We start from the raw sequence: 27,924 nt of genomic DNA, 5'->3' as shown, positions 1-27,924 counted from the left end.
TTTGTTTTTCAAGGTAAAGGTAAAGGTACCCCTGACAGTTAGGTCCAGTCGTGAACGACTCTGGGGTTGCGGCGCTCATCTTGCTTTACTGGCCGAGGGAGCCGGCGTACAGCTTCCGGGTCATGTGGCCAGCATGACTAAGCCACTTCTGGCGAACCAGAGCAGCGCACGGAAACGCCGTTTACCTTCCAGCCAGAGCGGTCCCTATTTATCTACTTGCACTTGGATGTGCTTTCCAACTTCTAGGTTGGCAGGAGCAGGGACCGAGCAACGGGAGCTCACCCCATCGCGGGGATTCGAACCTCCGACCTTCCGATTGGCAAGCCCTAGGCTCTGTGGTTTAGACCACAGCGCCACCCGCATTGTTTTTCAAAGCAGCTTACAAAAGGAAGCCAAAGTTCTGTTCCGTCTTCTTTGAGCCAGGATGGGTGGTTTTCGCAAAATAAAATACATCTGAAAATAAGGGATGCCCCACTTTTAGCAAACTGTATACTTTTGTAGAACATTAGAATCCTCACATGTACCATGTAGTATTTTCAGCTACTATTCTTTGAATACTTTTGGGGGGAGTCTATCCCCTTGAACCTATTTGGACTTTCTGCATACTGAGTAAACTTAGAATCAAGTTCTTCCCCTGAGTGCATAGGAGACAGAATAGTATTCTAGGTGAAATGCCCTTTCATTAGTTTCAGTTTTCCCATTGCAGTGGAATGTATGGACATTGGAAAATGAAAAGGTAGCATACCCTTAGTATATGCATAGCCTTCTGAATTTTTTTCCTTCCTCTTGCTTCCTGATGGCTTTGGAGAACGAACCTGATAATATATTTAAACAGCTTTGCATTAGAGGTAATAGAAGCTGTGCTAAAGGAGACTTTAAAAAAAAACCCAACTAAACTGTGTGTGACTTGTGACAGGAGAATACTTCATCATAATGATTGTGCAAAATAGCATTAACAGCTGCCGAAACATGCACTGTAAAGTGTTCATCACCCTGAATTGCTTTTAAAGTGATCTCAAGGGAGTGCTACGTTTTGTCTGCAAATGATGTTTGCATGGGGGAAGTTAGAGTGATTGTACTGGTATTTGCAGGCTGTGTAAATTAATACAGTAATTGTTTTTGCTTGCAGTGTGCATTGTAGTTCTGGGACCAAGAACTTCTGAGTGAGGAAACCTGTGTTATCCCAGTTCTAGGCATCAAGGTTAAATCAGATCTCCCTCCCACCCACCCAAAAAAATATATGTGTGCATTATAATGGATCAAAATATAACCAGCCTAATTTCTACATATAATTTCACCCGTAGTTGTTGATCCTATATTGCTTTATTTGATTAGGTTGTGTCCTGATCTACTATTGATTTTAATAAAAAGGAAAATATGCTTCCACTAAACAACATGGGCATAGCCAGGATTTATTGGGGGGGGGCAGGCATTATGTTGGGGGGGGGCAGAACTGAGTTATCAGCAATGCATTTGGTCAGTTAGTTAAGCATATTTATTTATTTGATTTAAGGGGGGCAGCTTCCCTGCCCCTGCACCCCCTTGGTTAAGCCCATGCTAACCTATGGGAATTAACTAAATAAATAAAATACACACCTGTGAAAAATAAGACACCTGCATCTGATCCTGGCCTCATATCTAACCCGAATTCCATTGTTGTGAATTTGGCTTGTGCGTAGAAAAGTAGCTTGCCAGGCAGAATGGCTTTGCCCCAACTCTCCTCCTGAGAGTGCTTGTTTTCTATGTGCAAGGCAATTTTTATTTTATTGATTTCTTCGTAAGAATTACCTTGCTAAGCCTGACCAAAAAGCGCGTTGCCAGTATAAAGAGTTGTGGCTGTGTGTGTTTTAAATAACATCCATTCATTTTTTAAATAAGAGGAATGATTATTACACAGACAGTTCTGTCTGCAGACTTCCTTTAAGCTGAGTTATCGTGCAATAAATCTAGCACCCAGTTTGACCGCATCAGTAAGCCAGGCAGTGCTGATTAGCTGAGTGAAACCTAGCTGAGAAGGTTTCATGGTTTATGGATTTTATAAATTGAGTATGAATGGAGATAGCTGCTTTTTCTCAATAATACTATGATTATAATAGTGATTTATGTATGTGCTGCTTTTTCTGCTACTAAACTCCAAGTGGCCCTAGGATCAGATAGCTGCATTTCAGGAAAATCTTACGGCGGTGTGGCACGACATGTTACATTTGTTACACCAATATCACACCGGCAAATACATAACATATGAAAGTCAAATCTGCTTGCGCATGCATGCATTTGGAAAACCTGGTTTGGGAGACATGTACATAATACATAATATATTTTACAATGGCATTTGCTGCAGAAAACAGTGCAGCAACCATAATCTGCAGTGTTATCTAGGAGGCATAGACAGTGTTCATCTCCCATGAGGTTTAAATTACTGCTTTTGCACTATTTATGTGAGTGTGTGACTCTCATGGTAGGGAATAGATGGTGTATAAAGGGAATAAAGACACTTGCCATTGAATGTGCACCTTGCCTAATATAAGTTCACCCTAAGCCAGTGTGGTGTAGTGGTTAAGAGCAGTGGACTCGTAATCTGGTGAACCAGGTTTGATTCCCCGCTCCTCCACATACAGCTGCTGGGTGACCTTGGGCTAGTCACGCTTCTCTGAAGTCTCTCAGCCTCACTCACCTAATAGAGTGTTTGTTGTGGGGGAAAGGAGATTGTTAGCCACTTTGAGACTCCTTAAGGGGAGTGAAAGGTGGGATATCAAGTCCAAACTCCTCCTCCTCCTCTTCATAACTGGGAAAATCCCAAACATCTGAGCCCAGCCACACGGGTGGCGCTGTGGGTTAAACCACAGAGCCTAGGACTTGCCGATCAGAAGGTCAGTGGTTCAAATCCCCACAACAGGGTGAGCTCCCGTTGCTTGGTCCCTGCTCCTGCCAACCTAGCAGTTCAAAAGCACGTCAAAGTGCAAGTAGATAAATAGGTACCACTCTGGCGGGAAGGTAAACGGCATTTCTGTGCGCTGCTCTGGTTCGCCAGAAGTGGCTTAGTCATGCTGGCCGCATGACCCAGAAGCTGTACGCCTGCTCCCTTGGCCAATAAAGCGAGATGAGCGTCGCAAGCCCAGAGTTGGCCACGACTGGACCTAATAGTCAGGGGTCCCTTTACCTTTAAGGACAGGGCCAGCGCCAACATCTGGAACCCTTGGGCAGCTGCTGTGATACCCGCAGAGAACCACACTGTCAATAACCTTGGTTTCCCCGTACCAGGCAGCTCAATCTGCAAGTAGCCTGCTGCAGATTACACCACTGCTATTACTGCCCATCCCTCAGCAGGTAAGCCTACCTGGGAGACCCAGAGATGTAGGAGAGAGTAAACCAAAGGACACATTGCTAGGGAGAGCCCTCGCACCCAACCTGAGGACTTCCATGTGTCCAGGATTTCTTTATTTTTTACTTTTTCCTTTGAACAGCGGAACTGCCCCTTCCCTGCCTACTCCTATATACCTACCTGGATCTCAAGGTCATCTTCTGTGGACCTTCTCCAGATGCCTCTGCTGGATGAGGCCCAGCAGGTGGCTGTCAGAGATACTAGGTCTGGATCCAACCCATGGTGCTGCCTGCTTCATTTTGAGGTCATCATTGCTTCTTTCCAGCCTCTTGAATCAAAACATCATAGTTATTTCTCCTCCTTCTTGACCCGAAATGCTCTTAAACACATGCCACAGTGGAAAAAATGCTGCACAGTTGCTATTTTTAAAGAAAGTGGAAGATTTTGAGATGTTTTCCCCACACCACTCATAGTTTGACCAGTGTGGGGGTACAGCACTTATTTTCTCCGTGTTTTTTGGTGTTTGTTTCAAGGCTAGAATAAACATTTTTCTTCTTCTTCACAGAGCCATTATCTCAGAGGAACTTGCATTTAGTTGAAATTTTGGAGACATTCGAATCAACAAGTCCCGAGTCTGAGTCCTAAAAGAATGTGTTTCTGAGTGGTTCAGTGTAGTAAGCTATCCACAAGCTGAACCTTAAGAAAGGGAGTGAGAAAAGCGAATAGGTGAAAAGTGTGTTCCTTCTGCAGCATTACAAAGCCGGTCTATGGTAAAAAATGGGACGCAGGTGGCGCTGTGGTCTAAACCACAGAGCCTAGGACTTGCCGATCAGAAGGTCGGCAGTTTGAATCCCCGCGATGGGGTGAGCTCTCATTGCTCAGTCCCTGCCAACCTAGCAGTTCAAAAGCACGTCAAAGTGCAAGTAGATAATTAGGTACCGCTCTGGCGGGAAGGTAAAGAGTGTTTCCGTGTGCTGCTCTGGTTTTGCTAGAAGCGGCTTAGTCATGCTGGCCATGTGACCCGGAAGCTGTACACCAGCTCCCTCGGCCAGTAAAGCGAGATGAGCGCCGCAACCCCAGAGTCGGCCGTAACTGGACCTAACGGTCAGGGGTCCCTTTACCTTTACCTTTAAAAAGGACTGAGAGACCTGTGGCCCTCCTGATGCCACTGGACCCCAAACACCTAGCATCCCTGAACTTTAACTGGCTGGGCCTGATGTCCACAACCTCTTGAAAGCTACAGGGTCACCAGCCCTGCCTTAAGGTGTCAAGCAATGCAAAATATGCAGCCTTTCTCCAAGATCTTTCTCTCCCACTCTCAAGTGGGAATCTGGAGATTTGCTGTTTGGGTCTGCCACAGGGAAACTAGATAGATCTTCATGCTGTCCTTGCCACTGATCCAGTCCGTGTCTGCCTGCTGTGTGCTCCCAAAGCTCTGTGGATTACACTGTGACATTTAGTGATTATTTCAGACTGAATAATAATAATAATAATAATAATAATAATAATAATAATAATAATAATTTATTATTTGTACCCCGCCCATCTGGCTGGGTTTCCCCAGCCACTCTAGGCGGCTTCCATAGAAACCAAAAATACACTAAAATATCACAGATTAAAAACTTCCCTGAACAGGGCTGCCTTAAGATGTCTTCTGAATGTCAGGTAGTTATTTATCGCTTTGACATCTGGTGGGAGGGCGTTCCACAGGGTGGGCGCCACTACCGAGAAGGCCCTCTGCCTGGTTCCCTTTAGGTTTGCTTCTCGCAATGAGGGAACCGCCAGAAGGCCCTCGGCGCTGGAGCTCAGTGTCCGGGCAGAACGATGGGGGTGGAGACACTCCTTCAGGTATACTGGGCCGAGGCCGTTTAGGGCTTTAAAGGTCAACACCAGCACTTTGAATTGTGCTTGGAAACGTACTGGGAGCCAATGTAGGTCTTTCAAGACCGGTGTTATGTGGTCTTGGCGGCCGCCCCCAGTCACCAGTCTAGCTGCCGCATTCTGGATTAGTTGTAGTTTCCGAGTCACCTTCAAAGGTAGCCCCACATAGAGCGCATTGCAGTAGTCCAAGCGGGAGATAACTAGAGCATGCACCACTCTGGCGAGACAGTCCGCGGGCAGGTAGGGTCTCAGCCTGCTTACCAGGTGGAGTTGGTAGACAGCTGCCCTGGATACAGAATTGACCTGCACCTCCATGGACAGCTGTGAGTCCAAAATGACTCCCAGGCTGTGCACCTGGTCCTTCAGGGGCACAGTTACCCTATTCAGGACCAGGGAGTCCTCCACACCAGCCCGTTCCCTGTCCCCCAAAAACAGTACTTCTGTCTTGTCAGGATTCAACTTCAATCCATTAGCCGCCATCCATCCTCCAACCGCCTCGAGGCACTCACACAGGACCTTCACCGCCTTCACTGGTTCTGATTTGAAAGAGAGGTAGAGCTGGATATCATCTGCATATTGATGGACACCCAGTCCAAACCCCCTGATGATCTCTCCCAGCGGCTTCATATAGATGTTAAAAAGCATGGGGGGAGAGGACGGAACCCTGAGGCACCCCACAAGTGAGGGCCCAGGGGTCTGAACACTCATCCCCCACCACCACTTTCTGAACACGGCCCAGGAGGAAGGAGCGAAACCACTGTATAACAGTTCCCGCAGCTCCCAGCCCCTCCCAGTCCAGAAGGATGTTATGGTCGATTGTATCAAAGGCCGCTGAGAGATCCAGCAGAACTAGGAAACAACTCTCACCTTTCTCCCTAGCTCGCCGGAGATCATCAACCAGTGTGACCAAGGCAGTTTCAGTACCATGATGAGGCCTGAATCCCGACTGGAAGGGATCCAAATGGTCCGCATCCTCCAGGCGTGCCTGGAGTTGTTCAGCAACCACCCGCTCAATCACCTTGCCCAAGAATGGCAGATTTGAGACTGGGCGATAGTTGGCCATACTGGCTGGGTCTAAAGATGGTTTTTTAAGAAGCGGTTTAATGACCGCCTCTTTCAGCAGATCTGGGAATGTTCCCTCACAGAGGGAAGCATTCACCACCCCGCAGAGCCCATCGCCCAGCCCTTCCCGGCTTGCTTTTATTAGCCAGGATGGGCAAGGATCAAGGAGACAGGTGGTTGGTTTCATGCGTCCAAGCAGCCTGTCCACATCCTCGGGGGTAACGGATCGAAATTGATTCCATGCAACTTGACCAGACAGAGCTCTAGCACTCTCCCGCCCCAGCCCTGCTACCACGGTGGTGTCTAGCTCCTTCCGAATATGAGTGATTTTATCTGCAAAAAACTTTGCAAAATCGTTGCAGGAGATCTTGGGGTCTTTACAAGGCCCCGGTGGTAAAGGTGGTTCCATTAAATTGCGAACCACCTGAAAGAGTCTCCTGCTACTATTTTCTGCAGATGCAATAGAGGCGGTGAAGAAAGTCTTCTTCACCGTTGCTATTGCCACTTGGTAGGCTCGACGTTGAGCTCTAACCTGTGTCCGGTCAGATTCAGAGTGAGTTTTCTGCCACCGACGCTCTAGCCGTCTCAGCGATTGTTTCATCGCCCTCAGCTCCGAAGAAAACCACGGGGCTGTCCGGGCTCCATGCAATCGGAGAGGGCGCTTCGGAGCCAGACAGTCGATAGCCCTGGTTAACTCCGCATTCCAACGGGCCACCAGGGAATCAGCTGAAAGGCCATCAACATGGGATAAAGCATCCCCTACCACTCTCTGGAAACCATTTGGATCCATTAAGTGGCGGGGGCGGACCATCCGAATTGGTCCCACCTCCCTGCAGAGGGGAACGGTCGCGGAAAAGTCCAGTTGCACCAGGTAGTGATCTGACCATGGCACTTCTTTTGTTTCACTTTTACTTAGTGTCAGATCACCCACGTCACTAGAGGTGAACACCAGGTCTAAGGCATGTCCATGACTATGAGTTGGGCTATGCTTTCCACGAAGTCCCGAGCAGCCCCTTGTAAGGTCGTGTCGGCATGGATGTTAAAATCCCCTAGGACAACCAAACTAGGTGTCTCCAGGAGAAAATCCGCCATGACCTGAAGCAGCTCGGACAGGGAATCCTTGGTGCAGCGGGGAGGCCAGTACACCAAAAGGAATCCTGTACTGCCCCTATTGCCCAGCTTTAGAAAGATACACACTCCCAACCAATACCCCATCCTGCTCTCCACTGTGCTTGACACTCATGGGGCACGTTGGCTGCCACTTGGGTAGGTCGCCAAGCTATTGCCCCTTCAATCCAGCCTATCAGCAGACAGTGCCATGGATACTTGCCTTGCCCCAGCTGCCAGCAACCCATGCTACACCACTATATTCGTTTGCATGGTGGCTTGGCTCTCCCGCTGATTGAGATTTGCCAAAGTACCAGTGCAGGAGACACCCAGACAAGTTAACGGAAGCAAAATGCAACCGACATTGAAACTGACCTCACTTAGTTAATGGCATTGTAAAGTTAGCTGACTTTTTGTATATCTAAAAAAATATATGGTATTAGCAAAAGCCATCAGAATCTATGCGAAAGGCAGAAGTGCAAACTGTGCAAACTCACACAAGGCAGATGTGCAACCTGTGGCAAAGCCATGCTTGAGTTTGGCTGCGGCAGATTTCTCCCCTATACCTCCTTACCTGTGCATATCCCACCTCTCTGATCAAAGGCTGTTCAAAATGTTTTCAGGATGGGGGTCCAAGCCCCCCACCCCCACATTCTACTGTGTCACGTTCTATTTGGACGGTGTCAATCGCAGATCTTGGGTTCTTGAATTTCAGTGGTACTCTGTGTGATGCCAAAATTCAGGACCCCTCTGCCTCCCTCACTCCATTTCAAAGCATAGTTCCAGCGTTGATAGGGGTTCCCCCTGAGACTCCGCCCCCAGTGTGACCGATCCGGCCGTGCTCTCCTAAATCTGCCTCTGGTCACGTTATGCTTGAGAACAGGGCCCCATTATGAAACAGACTTCGTTTCATTAGTTTTGCATGGCCGAAGTCAACATCCTGCATCCTCCAACTTTTCTAGCAATCACTGTCTCTTGGGCTGGGAAACATATATAAAATGTAAGGAGAAATCACAGCAAGTTTTCTCACCTGCAGCGCAAGCCTGATTTCCTCCTGGCTTCCAATCTGTGGGGCAGCCACATAGCCTAGCAAGTCAAATAATTGATTACCTGTCAATCTTCCCCACACACTCTATTTTAGCTGGGCTGCCTGCTTTATTTTTTTGGCACCCTGTGATGTGCATTTATACGTTTCTCTCTCTTCCTTTTTTAAAAAACATTTTTGAACAGTTGCAAAACTTCTCGCAGGGGTCAGCAAACTTTTTCAGCAGGGGGCCAGTCCACTGTCCCTCAGACCTTGTGCGGGGCCGGACTATATTTCGGAGGGGGGAAAAATGAACGAATTCCTATGTCCCACAGATAACCCAGAGATGCATTTTAAATAAAAGCACACATTCTACTCATGTAAAAACACAAGGCAGGCCCCACAAATAACCCAGAGATGCATTTTAAATAAAAGGACACATTCTACTCATGTAAAAACACGCTGATTCCTGGACCGTCCGTGGGCCGGATTTAGAAGGCGATTGGGCCGGATCTGGCCCCCGGGCCTTAGTTTGCCTACCAATGATTACTGGGGGGCTATGTGCACTTCCCTTTTTTGCAAACTTACAAAACTGTTCACACACACACACCGCCACCCTTCCACTTGGAGATTAAACAAAATTACGTATGTCTGGATGTAATATGGTTTTCTCACTCTTAGATTAGTCCCACTGCTCTACATTTGGCACTAAATTTAAACTGCAAGTAATTTCATCATGAGGATTTTCACCTTTGAGCCTCATTTCCATTATTTATGTTAATGGCTGATTCTTTTTCCTGCGAAAGAGGAAATGAGCAGGCTGGCCAAGGAAGGTTTTATATGATTACAAACTCAATGAAGGCAATGCCTCCTGAATTCTGTAACAATCAACGCCTGACACACTCCCCATTTAGCTTGTGCCACTCTCTGCCAACTCAAGGAATGGAGTTCAAAAAGAATTTGAACAGGACATTAATGTGCCTGCACACCAGTGTTCAGGTGCGCTAACAGTGCTTCAACCCTGTGTGTTTAAAATGATTCAAAACTGGCTTTCCAGTCAAGAGCTGTTTACGAACTGCCTAACTGTTATGTACTGAAGTTCTCATCCTGGGCCAGCAGGGGGATACTGTAGATAGTTATGCAAATGAAGGATCGAAAGTGACATTCAGTGATTGGATAGTTTGTATGCAAATGAAGGATCGAAAGTGACGTTCAGTGATTGGCTAGTTACAGAAAATGGTTACTGTTGCATTCTAGTGGAGCTCTATATAAGCAGGCTGACTGAGCTCCTCAGTTCAGTTCTGTTCCAGCTTACAAATAAAGAACTGCTTTGGAAGAATCGCTGTGTCGTCTGATATGTTCGCCCACAACTTAACACTAACGAAACCCAAAAATGTCTGTTTCTTGATGGTGTTGGCAATTCTCAGAACTCAGTGCCCAGAATTCGCTTGTTGCGAGGCTTGGTAGTCAAATCCTTATTTGGGGATCAATGGCTAGCGTGAACTGGCCCTCAGTCCCACCAGACACGTTGCTGAGACTTATGACCAGGCTTCCTCAAACTCGGCCCTCCAGATGGTTTGAGACTACAGTTCCCATCATCCCTGACCACTGGTCCTGCTAGCTAGGGATCGTGGGAGTTGTAGGCCAAAAACATTTGGAGGGCCGAGGTTGAGGAAGCCTGCTTATGACCTTTGGCCACCCTGACTCTCTTGAACAATAGGTTAATCTACAGCATGGCCAATACAAGGGGAAACAAACAGGTAACATCATAATCCTGTTTAGGACATTAACCAGGCGAAGAGGCACACAAGATTAATGGGGGGAAAGGTGTGCCGGGGTGCTTGCTTGTGCAAGATTCAAAAGCTTATGCATTTTTCTTCGTGTGGGCGGCAATTGTTTCAGTTGGCTGGCATTGCTTAGAAGCGATGCTGAATTTAAAACAGAGATTATTTTTAACAAAACCTCCCCAAAAATGGGGGGCAAGTATGAGAGCGGAAAACCCACTTATTTTGTTGTTTTTCATATAAAAAGAACACCTAGGGGCAGAGTCAACAAAAGAGGGTGTGGGGATTTAGGGGTGCGAAGGATCTGCTCCCTAGAATAGTGTCGAATGCCAGCCCCACTGAGCCTCAAAGACTGAGTGTCTCTAGTGCTTTTGTCTCCTTATATGGTAAAATGATACACAGGGGTTTTTCACTAGGCTGTGAAGGCAGACGCCTGTTTCCACACAACACAGACGGCTGAGCAGAAATCAGAAGAGCCGCTTGCTCAGAACTGGAGGAATCCCCGGCTAGCTGTACATCTCTCCTCTCCTCTGCCAGCAGGTCACTGTGTTGCCCATTTATTAATGGATGTGACTCCCCAACCCAACTCCAGAGGGTACCATTAACTGCCTGCCTGTAAGTAGACGTCCCTTTTTGTCCCTCCCTGCAACAGCCAACAATAAACCTTTGGAGCATCTGCTATAAATAACAAAGGGTGTGATGGGGAGATCAGGGTGTGATGTTGAGACAGAACAATGGTTTGCCCAAATGCAGCAACAGCCCTAGCTGTCTGTGTTATATACGGTGACAGGGCTGGCCCTTTGTTTTTTAGCAAATATGGGCTATAGAAAGAGGTCGGGTAAGAATAATGGTGTTGTCTTCAGGGGGAATGTTCGGTGTTTGAATGTGACATGTGAGCAGGGAGGTACGGCATTGTGTCAGATCCCATCGCGACAATTTTCACTCCCCAATGACATGCTGGATAAGCCCCGGGGAAGCTCATGAATGAGAGTTCAGATATTGGTTTCTTTTACACCTCTGTGAACACTTCCTGCTTCCCAAAGCAACAAAAGACCTCATTAATTCTTTCCAGTAGCAGAATCAGAGGAAACAAAGGTAGCCTTGCCTCTTTGCTGTCTCTCTCTCTCACGCACAAACACAAAATAACTAAAAGACAGATAGTCCTCTAAAGTGCATGGCTATTGTTTCAAGATATTTAAATGGAAGGTACACGGTTCTTTTCTTCCTTTCATTCGTTTATTTAATGTTTAATCCCTGACATGCTTCTTCTATGTTTGTAACTGAGAAAATGCATGTGAGTTGACAGCAGCAACTTTTGTATCTTGTCATTTTTATTCAATTATAAATATTCACGTCCCCTCTTTCTGACTTAGCAGGCTTCCAAGGCGGCTTTGTGTATATTTCTGTATTAATGGGTCACTTCCTCCCTTCCGATTTCCCACCGTAATACCTTTACCCTTGATTCAAAACATCTTGCCAGATGAAACAATTTCTGAAGGTTGTTAAAACAAACTGATGATTTACTCTAGATTGAACAGTTGCCATATGAATAGTGTATTATAATTGCATGCGAGTCATGCATGAAATGCAATTTTTAAAAGATGAATTCAGGAGAACCAAAGAGAGAGAGAGAGAGAGAGAGAGAGAGAGTTAAAGTCCCATTTAACTCCATAAGAATAAATTGCCGGGGCACTTTAGTTCCATTGATATCAGTGATATGGACTCAAAACTAACTGGCTTTGTTGTTGTTGGCATCTGTCAGTCTCAAGAGACAATGACTCCATGGATGAAGTCAAACTGCTGTGTTAGCAGCACCAAAGAGACCTCTGTGGGGTGCAAGCCTGGGCAGTGTGTATAGAGATCCAGGGCTGCCCAGTCGACAAGACCCGCCTCTCAGCCTTATGTGAAGCTTTCCTTCTCCTAGATGGGCTACCTTCTCAGATGGGCTACCTTCTCAGATTAACTGCTGGACCCACCATTGGTTTCATCCATTCAATTTGCCAGAGCCTGTTTTTGCATGCAGAGGTAGCCCCTAAGTAACATCTCCTGCCAATTACCTGCTACTTAGTACATTAAAAAGGAGGTTTCCTCTTAAGCAAAATGTAATGTAATATAATAAATGATCAGAGGATATGCTTTCAAAAATGGTGTATACAGAGTGTCTGTTTTGTTGTTTAGGGTGTCTTACTTCAAGACTGGGAAGGTTAGAATCTATACATACTAATAAGGACTTCAAGTTCCTATGCGGAAGCAATCCAATGGTGCATTCAGGCTTGGGACTTTTGGTTCACCTGCACTTTTAAGCCACCTATTGTAGAACCCAGGTAAAAGAAAAGTTAGGGCAAACTGGACAACCACAGCCTTGAAAAAGCACACAAACTATGCAAACGATTGAACTATTGAAAAGGCTGGAGTATATGCACATTCTGAACATGACCATGATTAAATGGCCCAATGCGGTCTAGCACATACTGAAGGCTAAACAAACTCTGGTTGGCTTACAGAACCACCCACAAGTCTCAAAAGTTCATGGAGACAGCAGAATAGGGTGTAGCAATTTTCAAAATGGGCTGCCTGTGTGTTCCTGCCATGCATAGCTGACAGGTCCTTTCCTCCTGAAAGAGTATGGATAGGCATTTCTCAAATGCCTCTCTAAACTGCTATGGCAGCGATGGGGAACCTGAGGCTATTTTGGGGCTACTGCTCTCATCAGCTGCAAAATCAATGGTCAAGGATTTATGGGAGCTAGAATCCCACATCCGGAGGGCCATAGGTTCCCCATCCCTGTTCAATATCCTGGATCCCCACTCCTTTTCTTAGGAAGGTAAGGTAAGGAAAGAGGAAAGAGGAGCCTAGTGTTCCTCAGTCCTCTCTAAAAGCCTTCCTGACCAACAAGGCTGGGCAGCAGCAGCAAAAAGCAAGTGCACCAACCTCTTCTCATTGTTGCCCTGTTTTCCCAAATGCATAGATAAGAAAACACCATGCTTCAACTAGACCCACACGTAATTATCAATTAAACCTGGGTAGGCATATTGGGTGGATTGTTCTTAAATAAGAATAACACTTTCAGTAAATTATCCAGCTCTATCTAATCTCTCTCTCTGTGTCTTTCTGGTAAACCAGTTTCTGTTATTTTAGCAAATACTTGCCAAATATCTAGGTGATGTTACACACTGTACTCCTTGACCAACACTTTCCAGTTTAACAGATAGCAAAAGATACTGAACTGTTAGGATTTACATCTTCCAAGCCATGCATAACAACTGCAAAACTTCCACATCAGTGTAATAATTTTGGTTGGTGACTGGCCAAATACAGCAATAGTGGGAGCATTCCTCTCACATCCTTATAACCAAGGTTTCTTTTCCTTTTAATCTGGACACAAAAGAAATTTCCAATACCATTGACCATAGCATCCCTCAGGATTGGTTGTTTGGGTTGGGCCCGTGTAACATTGCCTCCAGTCCTGCCTAAGGAACCAGTCTTGGAGGTAGCCAGAGCGGTACCTATTTATCTACTTGCACTTTGACGTGCTTTTGAACTGCTAGGTTGGCAGGAGCAGGGACTGAGCAACGGGAGCTCACCTGTCGTGGGGTTCCGAACCACCAACCTGTTGACTGGCAAGCCCAAGAGGCTCAGTGGTTTAACCCACAGCGCCACCCGCATCCCCTTAGTCTGGATTAATGCAATATAATTTATGTGGGGCTGCTTTTGAAGGTAGTTCTGAAACTTCAACAAGGACAAAATGAAAGCACCCAGCTGTTGTTTGGGGCTAGATGGCATCTGGATAAATGCTTTTAAATCCCCGAACACTTTGTAAAGTATCCCTTGAAAGCCACAGAACACACTGTGGATCCCTGTACCTGCTGGTTCCCTCAGTTTCATGAAAGGTCAAGTTCCTACACATCACAAGGATTCTCTTCTTGGCTCATTAAACAAAAATCAAGTTAATCCCCCACATCCCACAGCATTTTCTGCCTGGTCCTTTTCCCCTTTGCATAACACAATTCCCTTTTTCTCCATCTGGGTTTTTCTCTTTAAGCCTCACCTGAATGAGATTCCCTCCCACCTGTTTAAAGACTTGTATTCCTTTCATCCATCCTTAGATTCTCAGTCCTGTCTCACTCCTGGCCAACAATCATATCTGTTCCTCCCAATGACTGCCTTTTGTGACACCACAGTACATGCTAGAACATCTCCTTTGACTCACCTTCCCACTGATATTCCTTTTCTGACCCACCCATTTTTTTACAATCAGGTCAACTGCAAGGGGGAACGCCAAAGCAAGCATGAGCAATTGGCCTTGCTTGTCCTTCACCCTCACACAAGGTTACCTCAAAGAATACCCGTACCTGAATCAACCTGTCTGTGTCTTAAGATCCACTTCAGAGGCCCTGTTTAAGTGCCTAGTCAACTAGGATGACAGGTAAATGAAACAGGGCCTTCTTGGTGTCCCCACAGTTATTGAACTCTATCCCACTTGAACTTAGGCAGGCATCATCCTTTGATTCCTTCAAAGGAGCATTAAAGACCCATGAATCTACTTCTGCTTGTAGTGCCTAGCCTGTGGCTGTGCCTTGGTTTTTTACATGGTTGTGTTGGTTCGTGCTGGTTTTAGCAGTATTTCATACTGCTGAGCATGCTGTGAAATGTATGCTTTCAAAAACTGTATTATGGTTTGCTTGCATGCATTTTCAGTGAACTGGTTTGGAAAGAATTTTCTTTGAAGAGCAGCCTGTATCTTTTGTGTGTGTAAGTAAACAGAACCACATTGTTTTCTTGATGCACTCTAGATCAGCAAAAAGAACCATCAAGTTGGAGAGGGAAGATACCGTATTTTTCCATGTATAAGACGATGCTTTTTGCTAAAAAAAATTAGGCAAAAATTGGGTGTCGTCTTATACACGGATAGTGAATGCAGAGGGGGGACGTGTGGTTAATGGCAGCAGCAAGCAGGAGATTGGCAGTGGTAATTGGGCGGGTGATTGGTGGCTGTGGCAAGGCCTGCTGGCGATTGGCTGTGGCTGCAGTAATTGGGCAGGTGGCTGGCGGCTGTGGTGAGGCAGGCAGGCGATTGGCAGCTGCGGCAAGGTGTGTGATTGGCAGTGGCTGCGGCAAGCGATCAGCGGTGGCGGGCAGGCGGGTGAGCGATTGGCAGAAGTGACCTACCCCACCCCCAAAAAAACTAAACAACTTAATTTCTTAATTTTGGGTTTAAAAAAATAGGGGCCATCTTATACATGGGGGCGTCTTATACACGGAAAAATATGGCACATGTTTTAAGACAGGGATGTGGAACCTCAGGCCTGGGTACCAAATTAGACCTTCTTGCTTTCCCCAGTCAGCCTTCAGGATTCTCCCAGGCCCAAATCTCAGCCCAGGTCACAATCTTCACTGGAACAGCTCTGCACCTTCCTCCAGAGCTTTTGCATCCTTGATAAGACCTCTTGCTTGCCTGGGTAGAGGATGAAGAGTTGTGCATGCAGATACCTCTGGCTTTTGCATGTTTGGCACGTAGCTCACAATGCAAAGGAAACAGCCACATCCATTGCTTTGTCCACCTTTTAGCTCTGGTGCCACCCATTTTTGACCTCTCGTCCTACACAGCCTTGGCATGTGGCCCCCGCATGGTTGCACCCAAGGAAATGTGGCCCTTGAGCTGAAGAGGGTTTCCTATCACTGGTTTAATACAAGCAGCTGTTTCCAGGCCCAGTTCTAAATGCTTTTGAAATCCCTGGATGCTTTGGAATCAGGTGTAAAGTTGCCCCTTATAATGAGAACCACCTGAGCCCCAAAGCACCCTCCAACTTCCCAGGGTGCGTCTTGCGAGAGGGGGGAAGCCAATTCCTTGCATGCAGAAAACTCCAGGTTCAATTCTCAACATCTCTAGCTGAAAGGACGGAAGAGCAAGTGATGGGAAAGGCCTCTCTTGAACCCAGGACCTTTGAGAGTCACGTCTAGCCAGAAATGACACTATGCGGCAAGATAGGCAAACCACCTGAACTTTGGCTGAAGCAGCCTAGTTTCATTGCTCCTAATTAGAGATGGAAATATGATGGATTATGCAGGGTTGGGGTTCTAGGGTACTGACTGTTCTGAGGAGTGAAGAGATATATAAAGTCTATACCCCCCCCCCACAAAAGTGTGACATGGAAAATTGTGAATAACATTTGTAACTCTGCTAACTACTCTACAGATAGATGGATCAATAGCAATCAGCTATCTATCTATCTATCTGTCATCTATCATCTGTCATATCTATCTATCATCTATCTATCTATCTATCTATCTATCTATCTATCTATCTATCATCTATCTATCCATATCTATCATCTGTCTGTCTGTCTGTCTGTCTGTCTATCTATCTATCATTTATCTATCTATCTATCTATCTATCTATCTATCTATCTATCTATCATCTATCTATCTATCTATATCTATCATCTGTCTGTCTGTCTATCTATCTATCATCTATCTATATCTATCTATCGATCGATCTATCAATCTATCTATCTATCTATCTATATCTATCTATCTATCTATCTATCATCTATCTATCTATCATCTCTCTCTCTCTCTCTCTATCTATCTATCTATCTATCTATCTATCTATCTATCATCTATCTATCTATCTATCTATCTATCATCATCTAACACACACATACCATCTTTTCTTATTTTCCAGTCTCTTCATTCCATTCTTGTTTGCAGGGATTTGTAGCTTTGATCGGAAAATGGATTAGAGTTCTTGGAAGGAGGACATAAAGTTCTCGCGAAGCAATGAGAGGCAATGTTTGTGCCAACAAACTGGTAGGGGACTGAAAAATGAGCTACTCCCGGTAGTTCAGTTTTGCTAGGCTGTAACAAAAAGAGGACCTTGTAAATCTTTACAGCTTTTGAAACAATAACAAAAATCCTTTCCAAACACCTCTTCCTGCGTGGATTTATGTCTGCAAAATGTTCCAGATACAAATCTTCCTTTCTTTCAAGAAGGAAAACAAAGGGGGGGGTTGTACATTGAGCACAAATCATGAATGCCTTACAATAGGCTCACACCAGTAAAACAAAACAAAACCCCAAAATAACTGTGAAGAAAAACTACATTCCTGCATAGAATTGTATACTAGTCTGTCAGTCTCATGAACTATGAGGCCACAACTGCAACATATCTGATCTTTAAAAAAAAAAAATCCTAAATAGAGGGACCTGGGAGATCATTACTGGGACTGTGGTTTAACTCCTAGGACTAATGGCAACATGGGGAAAAATTTCCTCAGCAATGCAGTGTTGGTAGTATGAGTTAAGCCCCCTCCCCATTTTCCAAGTCTAATCCTGCTTTCTATTTAAGTTAAAAACACAATGATACAGTGGTACCTCTGGTTACAGACGCTTCAGGTTACAGACTCTGCTAACCGAGAAATAGTAAGAACTTTGCTTCAGGATGAGAACAGAAATTGTGTGGTGGCGGTGCGGCAGCAGCGGGAAGCCCCATTAGCTAAAGTGGTGCTTCAGGTTAAGAACTGTTTTAGATTAAGAACGGACCTCCAGAACGAATTAAGTTCTTAAACAGAGGTACCACTGTACATCTGAAATTCACACATCTCCCTTTTTGGCCTGATACTTCCTTGAGAGTATCGCAACAAGAAAGGTGTTTGGACAATGTCTGGCACCAGTGCTATTTTTCTAGAAAAAGAGGTGCCGGAACTCACCATGAACACCTCCCTTGTTCTCTTAGAATGGCAATGGCGCCCACCTGAGATTTGCCAGAACTGAGTTGTGGTGAGTTCCGGGTGGAAAAAAGCCCTGTCTGGCACTGAGGTCCAAAGGCAGACAAATGCTTAGAGAAGGCAGGTGCAGGCAGAGATGACAAACGTAATGAAGAGCAAACCTGACCAAATTCAGGGAATGCCTCAGGGCTGGGAGCTTTCTGGTGGTTTGTTGGGGCAAGAGTCCATCCCATACTGGGAAATTTGAGGGTTTCCCCCTCAAAAATTTCCCCTCAGAATTGGACCTCTTGTGATAAGGGAAGCAGTGAGACGATGCGCTGGCAACTGGGATATAACACTTGCATGATGCAATGTCATCAATCAAGCGGTTTAAATTGTATGAATATTTTTTAAAAAAGAAAACCTCCCCACAAGCAGGTCAGTATGAATGCTACATAAATAACCAACATCATCTAACCTCCCTGCAAGCTTTGTGCAAAAAAAATCAGGGTGAATGAGCATCTGGAAATTACCTGACATCACCTGATTCCCTGACTCAAATTACATGCAGCAAGTTGTCTTTTCAAATCAATGCCCTGGCAAGGAGGAGGGAATTGGTGACTGACCCCCATAGCTCCTGTCCTGCTTCAAGTTCTGTGGTCACTTATTGTCGGCATCTAAACTCCATGTCATCATTTTTACTGAAGCTTTTTGCCTCTGGTTTCAACAGCTTTTTCTTTTATTAAATCTGCTTTTCGGTGCAGAAGTTCGCATAAGTGTACCATACTTGCCTCAGGGGAATTATGAAGGGTCAAACTCAAGAGTGCCCTGTTATTACAGTGTAATCATAGACATGTTTACTTGGAGGTAAGTCTTATTATGTTCAGTGGGGGTACTCTTCAGTAAATGTGCTTGGTTAGGACCCAGCCTTCTTCTCTGGGGACTGTAAACAATATCTTTCTTACTTACTTAATACAGCAGAAAACAGAGAAAATTGTGTGTGTGTGAGAGAGAGAGAGAGAGTGTGTCTTTGTGTGTGGTGTGCTTAAGATCTGCTTTTTCTCCAAGGCAAATTAAAAGAGTACGGCTGCCATGGAATTTCTATATTTCCCTTGTGTGTTATAATGTTTCTGGGATTGTTATAGGAATACAGAGAGGGCATATTTTCATATTTTACTATAATGCTAACGAGAGCACGATTTATGTTTTCAAAAAAAATTCCCACACAATAGTTAAAATAGTTGGGGTTTAGTTCGGAAAGATTCCAGAATCAAAACATATCCAACCCTGCAGAAATTATAGTACGGACCTTCCTGAACTGGCTTCTGCAGGTGGGAGGGAAGAATTATATATTTCGATTTTTTTCCATGTGACAAAACCTCCCTGTGTATATAGAGCAAGCATAGGTTTAGCCTAGCCTATGCTTTTTGCCTACCCTTTTTTAGCCTACCCTTTGCTCTTTGAGTGCAAGGATTTTTTTCCAGCACTCCCTCATGTGATCTGCAATTGGTGACACTGTCCAAGAAATGCTATGTGTTATTATTTGCAGGCAGGAATAAGTCCTCTTGAACGCACTTGAAATGTGTGGGCTGCTGCTATCAGAGAGACAGACAGACAGGCAGACAGACAGACAGATCTCATCTGCATTTCCTGTTGCACATTTAAAAACCAGTTCTCTTGACCATTCAGCACTGCAAGGAACCTCTCAAAACCAACCACATGGAGGCAGCTCCACTGACATAACGCCTCTACTGGTGTGAACCAGCCTCCTGCCAATTTTAACAACATTAGCAATGCAAATACAAACCACAAACACATACAACTCCTAGGGGTCGAGGTCCTTTCAGCACTCCCCATAAAATATTTGAGGGGACCGAGGCCCCCTCAAAGTTGATGGGCATTGTCATTCAAATGCTATGTGTGCAGTATGTCATGTGATCACTTGTGCACCTGGGATCCGCCAATATTTTATTCAAGTTGGCACCCTCACATGGCGGCATGGAAATAACTTCTTGTCACATCCACACTATTCATTTGAAGCTCATTTGAAGCACGTGATTCCCCCCAAAGAATCCTGGGAACTGTAGTTTGTTTGGGGTTCTGGGACTTGTAGCTGTGTGAGGGTTGTACTGAGAGGTTCCCTGGGAAGAGGAATTGGTTGTTAAACCACACTGAGAATTGTAGCTCTATGAGGGGAATAGGGGGGTCTCCTAACAACTGTCAACACCCTGGTGTCTCCTAACAACTCTTACCACCCCTCAAGACTACTGACACTTCACAGCATCATGCTTTGAACCCATGGAGCAGATGGGGCCTATGTCTGCTTGCATGATAAATAGTATGAGGGAGACTAAGTTCTGGGAAGAAGATGCATCAGGCTTTTTCTTATTTGTTTATGCACCATTACAATGGATTCAGCAATTTGCCTAAAATAAAGGAAACTAACAATTTGACATGAGAGACCAAACTGAGGGCTAGGGTAGGGGTACATACAATGTGATCTGTTTGAACCAGAGAGTTTATACCTGCTTAGATCATTGCATGCCTTTGGGTGATCTGTCACCCTAATATACCTCTTTTGAGGGCTTAGGTGGAATAACCACACATTGGTAAAGGTAAAGGGACCCCTGACCATTAGGTCCAGTCGTGGCCGACTCTGGGGTTGCGGCGCTCATCTCGCTTTATTGGCTGAGGGAGCCGGCGTACAGCTTCCGGGTCATGTGGCCAGCATGACTAAGACGCTTCTGGCGAACCAGAGCAGTGCATGGAAATGCTGTTTACCTTCCCGCCAGAGCGGTACCTGTTTATCTACTTGCACTTTGACGTGCTTTCGAACTGCTAGGTTGGCAGGAGCAGGGACTGAGGAACGGGAGCTCACCCCGTTGCGGGGATTCGAACTGCTGACCTTCTGATTGGCAAGTCCTAGGCTCTGTGGTTTAACGAACAGTGCCAACCACACATTGCCAACCCCAAAACTCCTTGGCAGGATGGTGGGGTACAAATATGATAAGCAAGTGACACATCACAACAAAACAAAGAAACAAAACAGACCTTTTTCTCTCTCTGACATTCAAGGAGACACCATGTTTATCAGTGCTATTTTTCTAGAAAAAGAGGGGCCGGAACGCACCAAGAACACCTCCCTCATTCTCTTAGGATGGCAATGGCGCCCACCTGACAGGTGGCGGGACTGAGTTCCAGTGAGTTCCTGCTGGGAAAAAAAGCCCTGGTTATTAATCCAAAGCTGCTTGTTTTCTTGTTGACAGGCAGGCAGAATCCTAGATGTCAAAATGACAGAGCGCTTTGACTGCCACTACTGCAAGGAGACACTGTTTGGCAAGAAGTACATTTTGAGGGAGGACAGCCCCTACTGCATCAAGTGCTACGACAGCCTGTACTCCAACACGTGTGAGGAATGCAAAAAGCCGATTGGCTGCGACTGCAAGGTATTTCGGATGCGCATTTCAACCGGCCTCATTCTTGGATCACAATTAATGTGCATTTTATTTGTTTGTTTGTTTGTTTTATACAGCGCTCCCTAGTTCAGCAGAAACATGTAAGCCGTTTGCAGGTCCCAACAAAAAGGAATGTACAAATAGAAGATAAAGTCCAGATTCAAAACCAAACAATACTACTGCTACCACCACAACCACAACTACTGCTGCTGCTACTAAATTTCAAATAAAAGTTTCCTTGTGGCAGCTGGACTTTACATCACATCTCTCCTACTCTAAGGAGATGCACTGGCAGAGGAAGAGAAGTGCGGGGGGAGCGCACCGCCCCCGGCAACATGATCCCAGTGGGGTGCCATCGCAGCTGCCCCCCACTCGTGCTGGGTGCCACGCCCCTGCGGGCAGTGCACCACGCCCCCAGGACACACACCACGCCCCTAGGACACACACCATGCCCCCAGGACGTGTGCCCCGCCCCCAGATATGCGTCACGCCCTGCAGGTGGCATGCTCCGCCCCCAGGATGCGTGCCAGCCCCGCCCCCACCTGCTCTCTGCCCCCCGGTGCCAATAGCATGAAGCTCCGGCACTGATGAGATGGGTCGTGTTTATTGTAGGATTTCTGTTGCTCATGTACACAAACTTTTCATAGCATCCCTACAATGCCTTTGGCATCACAGCACCAACCCATGTTTCTTTCCAGTCCAATCTACATATAGATTAGGGAAATCTGATAATTCAAAAATAGCAGTTGCCAGTGACCCATTCACAATATCAAGCCTGTGTCTGGAAGCACCCTAAGATAATATTTTTGGGGAAAGTCGGTCTTTCCTTCATCACACACTGGGCTTGGTAGTGCTGAGTTTTATAATTTTTTCTCTTCTGCCACTGTCCGTGTTCAAAATCATCCCTAAAGCTATTAGCCTTAGGTCAGGCATAGGCAAACTCGGTCCTCCAGATGTTTTGGGACTACAACTCCCATCATCCTTAGCTAACAGGACCAGTGGTCAGGGATGATGGGAATTGTAGTCCCAAAACATCTGGAGGACCAAGTTTGCCTATGCCTGCCTTAGGTGCTGGGGGAGTACAGAGACTCTGTTCCCTACTGCACATCTAAGAGCAGCTTTGGAGTGATGAAATAGATCAGGATAACAGTTTTGGGGGAAAGGTTGAAACCCTCCCTCTTCCAGCACTTACTGAGCCAATCAAAACTGGAACACCCATTGACTGCTTTAAGGTAAACATGAACATATCAGATGATCTAATCACAGATCTCCCACATCTCCTTTGGTTGGCCTCAAGTCTTCTTTTTTCAATAACAGAGTTTTGGTTTTTCTCAATTTCTCATTTTTCCAGGCTTAAATTCAGTTCTCTGTAGCAATAAATGATTAATAATAATAATCAGCACTTTATTGTGAATTTATACACACATTTTTATACAGCTTTGGCTAATATGCACAATTTTGCAAACAAATTTCCAGAATCCTATGCATTTTTGCACACATTTTCTGGTTGGAGAAATTGCACTTCAAAATTCAAAGAAGTGCGAATTTTGGAGGATAGTTGTGCTTTGATTTGTGTATTGGTTTAAAAATGTGTGAGTTGGGAAGTTTCTCATGGAAATACCAGCCTAGTCTAATTTCTTCCCATCCCTACTAAACATACATGTGCAAAGATTCTCTGAGTTGCCAAGCAGAAAGAAGGCAGCAGTTTCTTTGGTGAGTCTACTTCTAAGATCTTTTCCTTGGGGACTTTGAATGTGTTGACATTCAAGAATCCCTAAACTTGACTAAGCTCCAACAAATTTCAGAGCATGGAATTAATCAGCTGAACTTTTCAACCCAGACTGATGGATTTGGGGAGTGTAGGTGTTATCAGATCTCTATGGTGTTTTTTTTAACAAAATAAAAAACAAGACTTTCTGCAAGGACAGATAAAGTCCTTGATAGCCAGAAGATTGGTGGTGGTTGTTTTTCCCCCGGTGAAGGATTAGGAATATATTGCTATAGATAAGAAAAAATATGCACACACATATTCCCACTTGAACACTCACATGCACACACAGAAGCTGACAAGAGTGACTTAACAGGAGAGAATAACAAAGATGTGTTTGTGATTAATATCTCTTTCTGCCAATTAAACTTCAGTGATCCTCACTTAGCAACTGCCGCAATAAACTTTGCCCATCATGTGGCAACAGCATTCCATATCAACTATCGATCAGTTTTGATGTGTATATTCTTCATGGAATAAGGTGCTGTGGGTTAAACCACAGAGCCTAGGACTTGCCGATCAGAAGGTCAGCAGTTCAAATCCCCGTGACGGGGTGAGCTTCCATTGCTCGGTCCCAGCTCCTGCCAACCTAGCAGTCAGAAAGCACTTCAAAGTGCAAGTAGATAAATAGGTACTGCTCTGGCGGGAAAGTAAACGGCGTTTCCGTGCGCTGCTCTGGTTCACCAGAAGCGGCTTAGTCATGCTGGCCACATGATCTGGAAGCTGTACGCCGGCTCTCTCAGCCAATAAAGCGAGATGAGTGTCGCAACCCCGAGTCGGCCATGACTGGACCTAATGGTCAGGGGTCCCTTTATTTTTACCTTTACATACCACAAACTCTTCTGCAGGACACAAAACTTGCTTTACAAGTGTCTTCATCAGCAGACCCTCCTGCAAACTATTTTGAAATCCCTTGAAAGTTCAAAGTCCATTATGCAGTTGTGCATACCTAAGTCCCAAGGAAGTCTATGCCAGCCCTACCATTAGGCAAAATGAGGCAACCGCCTCAGGCAGCAGAAGCTGAGAGGCAGTAGCCATAGCCCTCCTGTCTGTCCTTCCTAAGCTGCTCTGCCATTCCCCTCCATTGGAGGATATTCCTGTGTGTGCTATGTGCAACATGTTTTGCCCCTGCTTCCAACTAGCCTGCCACCTCGGGTTCAAAGGAGGACATTATCCCATCACCATTGCTAAAGTAAGATTCAAGGACCAGTTCAGCCGGCTTCTGTATGTGGAACTATGGTTTTATTTGCCCACACAGCTCAGCAGGAAATTAGAAGGCTGAAGCCCTAAAAGAACACATTCCTATCAAGTGAACAGTAATCAGATGGGGCTTTCTTTTCTTGAATTTTGTATTTTAAAAAAAGATGCTACTACTTCGGTAGACAAACAGAGGGAGGCAAAAAGAAAATGAGAAGGAAGAAAAATGCAGAAGAGAGCAAATGCAAAGAAAGGAAATTGATCGTTTTTATACACCTAAGTTTTCACAAACTGCCATTGTTTCATATATATATAATCTCCTGCTATGTAACAATGGCAGTTTGTGAAAACTTAGGTGTATATAAAAACGATCAATTTCCTTTCTTTGCATTTGCTCTCTTCTATATATATATATAATGTCCAGTAGCACCTTAGAGACCAACTAAGTTTGTTCTTGGTATGAGCTTTCGTGTGCACGCACACTTCTTCAGATATCTGAAGGGACATTGCACATATTCCATTTGGCTCCAAGTTGCTGTTTTCCATAAAAATTCCTTTCCAGAGATACTATCAGGATTATGTGAGGTAATTTCCTGCAAAGGAAAGTTGTTGAATTTTCAGTGCTAAACGAACAATTAATATTACTCTTTTGCTCGAGAGTCACTGGGCAGTTCTGATAGTGACAGATTCTGTGTTTCAGGGCTTGCATTTGGTTTATTTTTTGCGGGGGGGGGGAGTGTGCCATTAAAATACTCTTTAATGAATATCCCCTTTGGTGGGTTTGTTTGTTATAATAAATGAACTTTTCTTAAACTGGAGGGCAGCTCATTAAGGGTGTGCAAGTATGTGTGCTGGGAGCAGTATACAAAATCCTGCAACTGGCTGAACTTAACTGCAATTGTTTTAAGTTGTTTGGAGTTGAAGTTCTGTAAGTGAAGCTTTTGAACCCTATATTTGGACTGGATAATATTTATTTCAAAGAAGACTCAGTTTCTTTTCACCCAGCTGCAATATTAATAACCTCAGTAGCCCTGACCTAGTTCTTCCCTTGCATAGTCTGAGTAAATTCTCCTCCATTTCTCTTAGCAAGCTCTTTACTAAGCCTCCTTTGTGCTTTGGGATTTCTACAGGATCTGTCCTACAAGGACCGGCACTGGCACGAAACCTGCTTCCACTGCTTCCAGTGCAAGAACTCGCTGGTGGACAAACCTTTCGCAGCAAAAGAAGAACATCTTCTCTGCACGGAATGCTACTCCAATGAATACTCCTCCAAGTGTAGCGAGTGCAAGAAGACCATCATGCCAGGTTAGGACTTGGTCTGCTTTCAGGACGGGGATGGGAGTGTCTTTTGGGGACCGAATTCAAGGCCAATGGGAGGCTCTTCCACAATCTTATTTCTGTAAGCCAGGGTGATGGGGCAGGAGGAGATGCTCAATCACTTCTGCTTCTAACATTTTAAAAATGCAGGAGATAGATCCTGATAATGAAATCCCTGAATCTTGGCTGGTTGTGCCTCATTATATCAGTTTGTTGCTATTGCTTAAGTCTGTGAAGTAGATAATGCCCTACATTGATTGCAGAGGAATACTGGAAGCGACCCAAAGACCTAAAGGTTTCATAAATTTTAATATAAATGAAAAAGCTTACCTGGAGGCAACACGTATTCTCCATACTTTGAAAATTAAGTACATAATTATTATTTTTAAGCAGCAGGGTTTTCCCCCTGACTTTCTGACTTTTAACTGGGGCTATCTAAAGGCAGTTTATCTGCTTTTATAAGAAAATCAGAAAAGGCACTCTCTGAAACCCTGGAAGCTGAGCATGCTTCATGCTCAGGTTTCACTGCCCCCAAACTAGCAGCCTCCCAACATCCTGAATCGTGGATTCAAAGCCCAATTAAACGTGGTTTGATTTTACTTGCTGAATAGAATGCAATAGCTTGGCTGATACGAGTGTTTTTGCTGGCAGAGTCTGATGGCTGTGCTGAAAATAGAAGGCAGGGGAAAACCAGTTTTTTTTTATGAGTCAGAAAGTCGATGTGTAATCAACAGATGATCACTAGTAAAAAACCCCAACCTTTTTGAATTGCCTCTTGTGTCACTTATCCTCAAATTAATTTTTATGCTTGATTAGCCATGACATTAAAATTAGAGAGGTTTGGGTTACAAGAGAGGAAAGCAGAAACCACAACTATGCAGCTACATTCAAAGCAGATGACCAAAATCCGCTGCAATTTTGCATTAGCTACAGGTCTCTCCCCATCACCACCGCCGCCGCCAACCCTGCTATGTATAATGGCAAGTGGCCTAGGTGGTGTGTTAAAGCGCTTGCGGAGATTACAGAGGCTTGATTCAAGGCTTAAATGAAACCACACATTTGGGAGATGCAGCGGGGGACACAAGTGTTTGCCTAAAAGCATACCCCAGAGTCCACAAAAGGTGCCCTTTATCATCTGGGAATTATCTGCAAGGATTTTGCTTTTCGTGTTTTAAATGGCCGCTAGCATTCGCTTTTGGAAAGGAACCTGCATGACATGATTTGGGACCAGGAAACGGAAACACCTTTGGCAGGCGGGTGTCAGGCTTCGGGGAATCAGATCCCTCCCCCGGTGGCAGCAAAGAAGCAGATAAAAGAATAGAAGAGTTCTTACCAATTGGTTTATTCCACAATCAAAGGGAGAGACAAAAGAATGCGTCTCTCTCTAGAAATGGTTTTGCTCCAAGAAAAGTTCCATCCCCTCCAGTGTGCCAGTGTGGCTGTAGTGGTTAAGAGCGGTGGACTCTTAATCTGGTGAACTGGGTTCACTTCCCCGCTCCTCCACATGCAGCTGCTGGGTGACCTTGGGCTAGTCATAATTCTCTGAAGTCTCTCAGCCTCACTCACCTCACAGAGTGTTTGTTGTGGGGGAGGAAGGGAAAGGAGAATGTTAGCTGCTTTGAGAGTCCTTCGGGTAGTGATAAAGCGGGATATCAAACCCAAACGCTTCTTCTTCTCTCCGTCTCTACTATTCTGCGTCACCGCTACGTTGGCTAATATGAGCTTTCTGCCGCTGAGCTTTCTCTTCTGCTACCCTCAATGCCTGCCTTGTCTTAGGATGGGGAGGAGGGTCAGGAATGCTTTCAAAGGACACTGCGTCTGTCAGCTGTCTCTCCCCTGGTGTTTCCTCTTCCTGCTGTTCCTCTTCCAGTATTCCCCAGCTTATATCCTCTGCAGCCTCTGAAATATGACCTTCTGCAAACCACTGTTTTAAATCTATGCTGTCCTCCTGTCCTCGGGAAGGTTTAGGAGAAGGGGCTGCGGTCCCCACCCTTCCTCCTCAGTCCAGTCCCTGGCAGCAGGGCTGGCCCTACCATTGGCCAAAGTGAGGTGGCCACATCAGGCAGCAGATGTTGAGGGGTGGGGATTGCCAGGCCCTCTCAAAGGTAGGGAGAGACCCAGGCCACTTCCAGCTTTTGAGACCCGAGCCAAAAAAAAAAAAATGACACACACACAAAAAAGCATTAAAAAATGTGAGGGTTTAAAAATATATATATAATCAGCTGAGGACACATGTATCACAGACTAATCTTATACCATCAGAACTGTTCTGCACAGAGTCTGGCAACTATAAAAGGACCA

General features: G+C 45.2%; 1 protein-coding gene across 4 annotated transcripts in view; it reads left to right on the top strand.

The window, feature by feature from the left end:
• The window catches only part of FHL2 (four and a half LIM domains 2), a 34,309-nt gene that overhangs the window by 957 nt on the left and 5,428 nt on the right, over positions 1-27,924 (top strand). The window contains exons 1-3 of one of the 4 annotated variants that reach the window (XM_053384254.1): positions 10,560-10,795; positions 21,153-21,332; positions 25,437-25,611. In XM_053384254.1, coding sequence (XP_053240229.1) covers positions 21,177-21,332; positions 25,437-25,611 — 331 coding nt within the window. In that variant the 5' untranslated portion in view covers positions 10,560-10,795; positions 21,153-21,176. Of the gene's footprint in view, positions 1-10,559; positions 10,796-14,500; positions 14,607-21,152; positions 21,333-25,436; positions 25,612-27,924 lie in introns of those variants that run through there. The other 3 variants (XM_053384256.1, XM_053384253.1, XM_053384257.1) reach the window with 3 other exon arrangements.

The sequence above is a fragment of the Podarcis raffonei genome, chromosome 4 (assembly GCF_027172205.1).
Source record: "Podarcis raffonei isolate rPodRaf1 chromosome 4, rPodRaf1.pri, whole genome shotgun sequence".
Taxonomy (NCBI): domain Eukaryota; kingdom Metazoa; phylum Chordata; class Lepidosauria; order Squamata; family Lacertidae; genus Podarcis; species Podarcis raffonei.
Note: the sequence above shows the minus strand (reverse complement) of the source record. Positions and strands in the feature narration are given on the sequence as shown.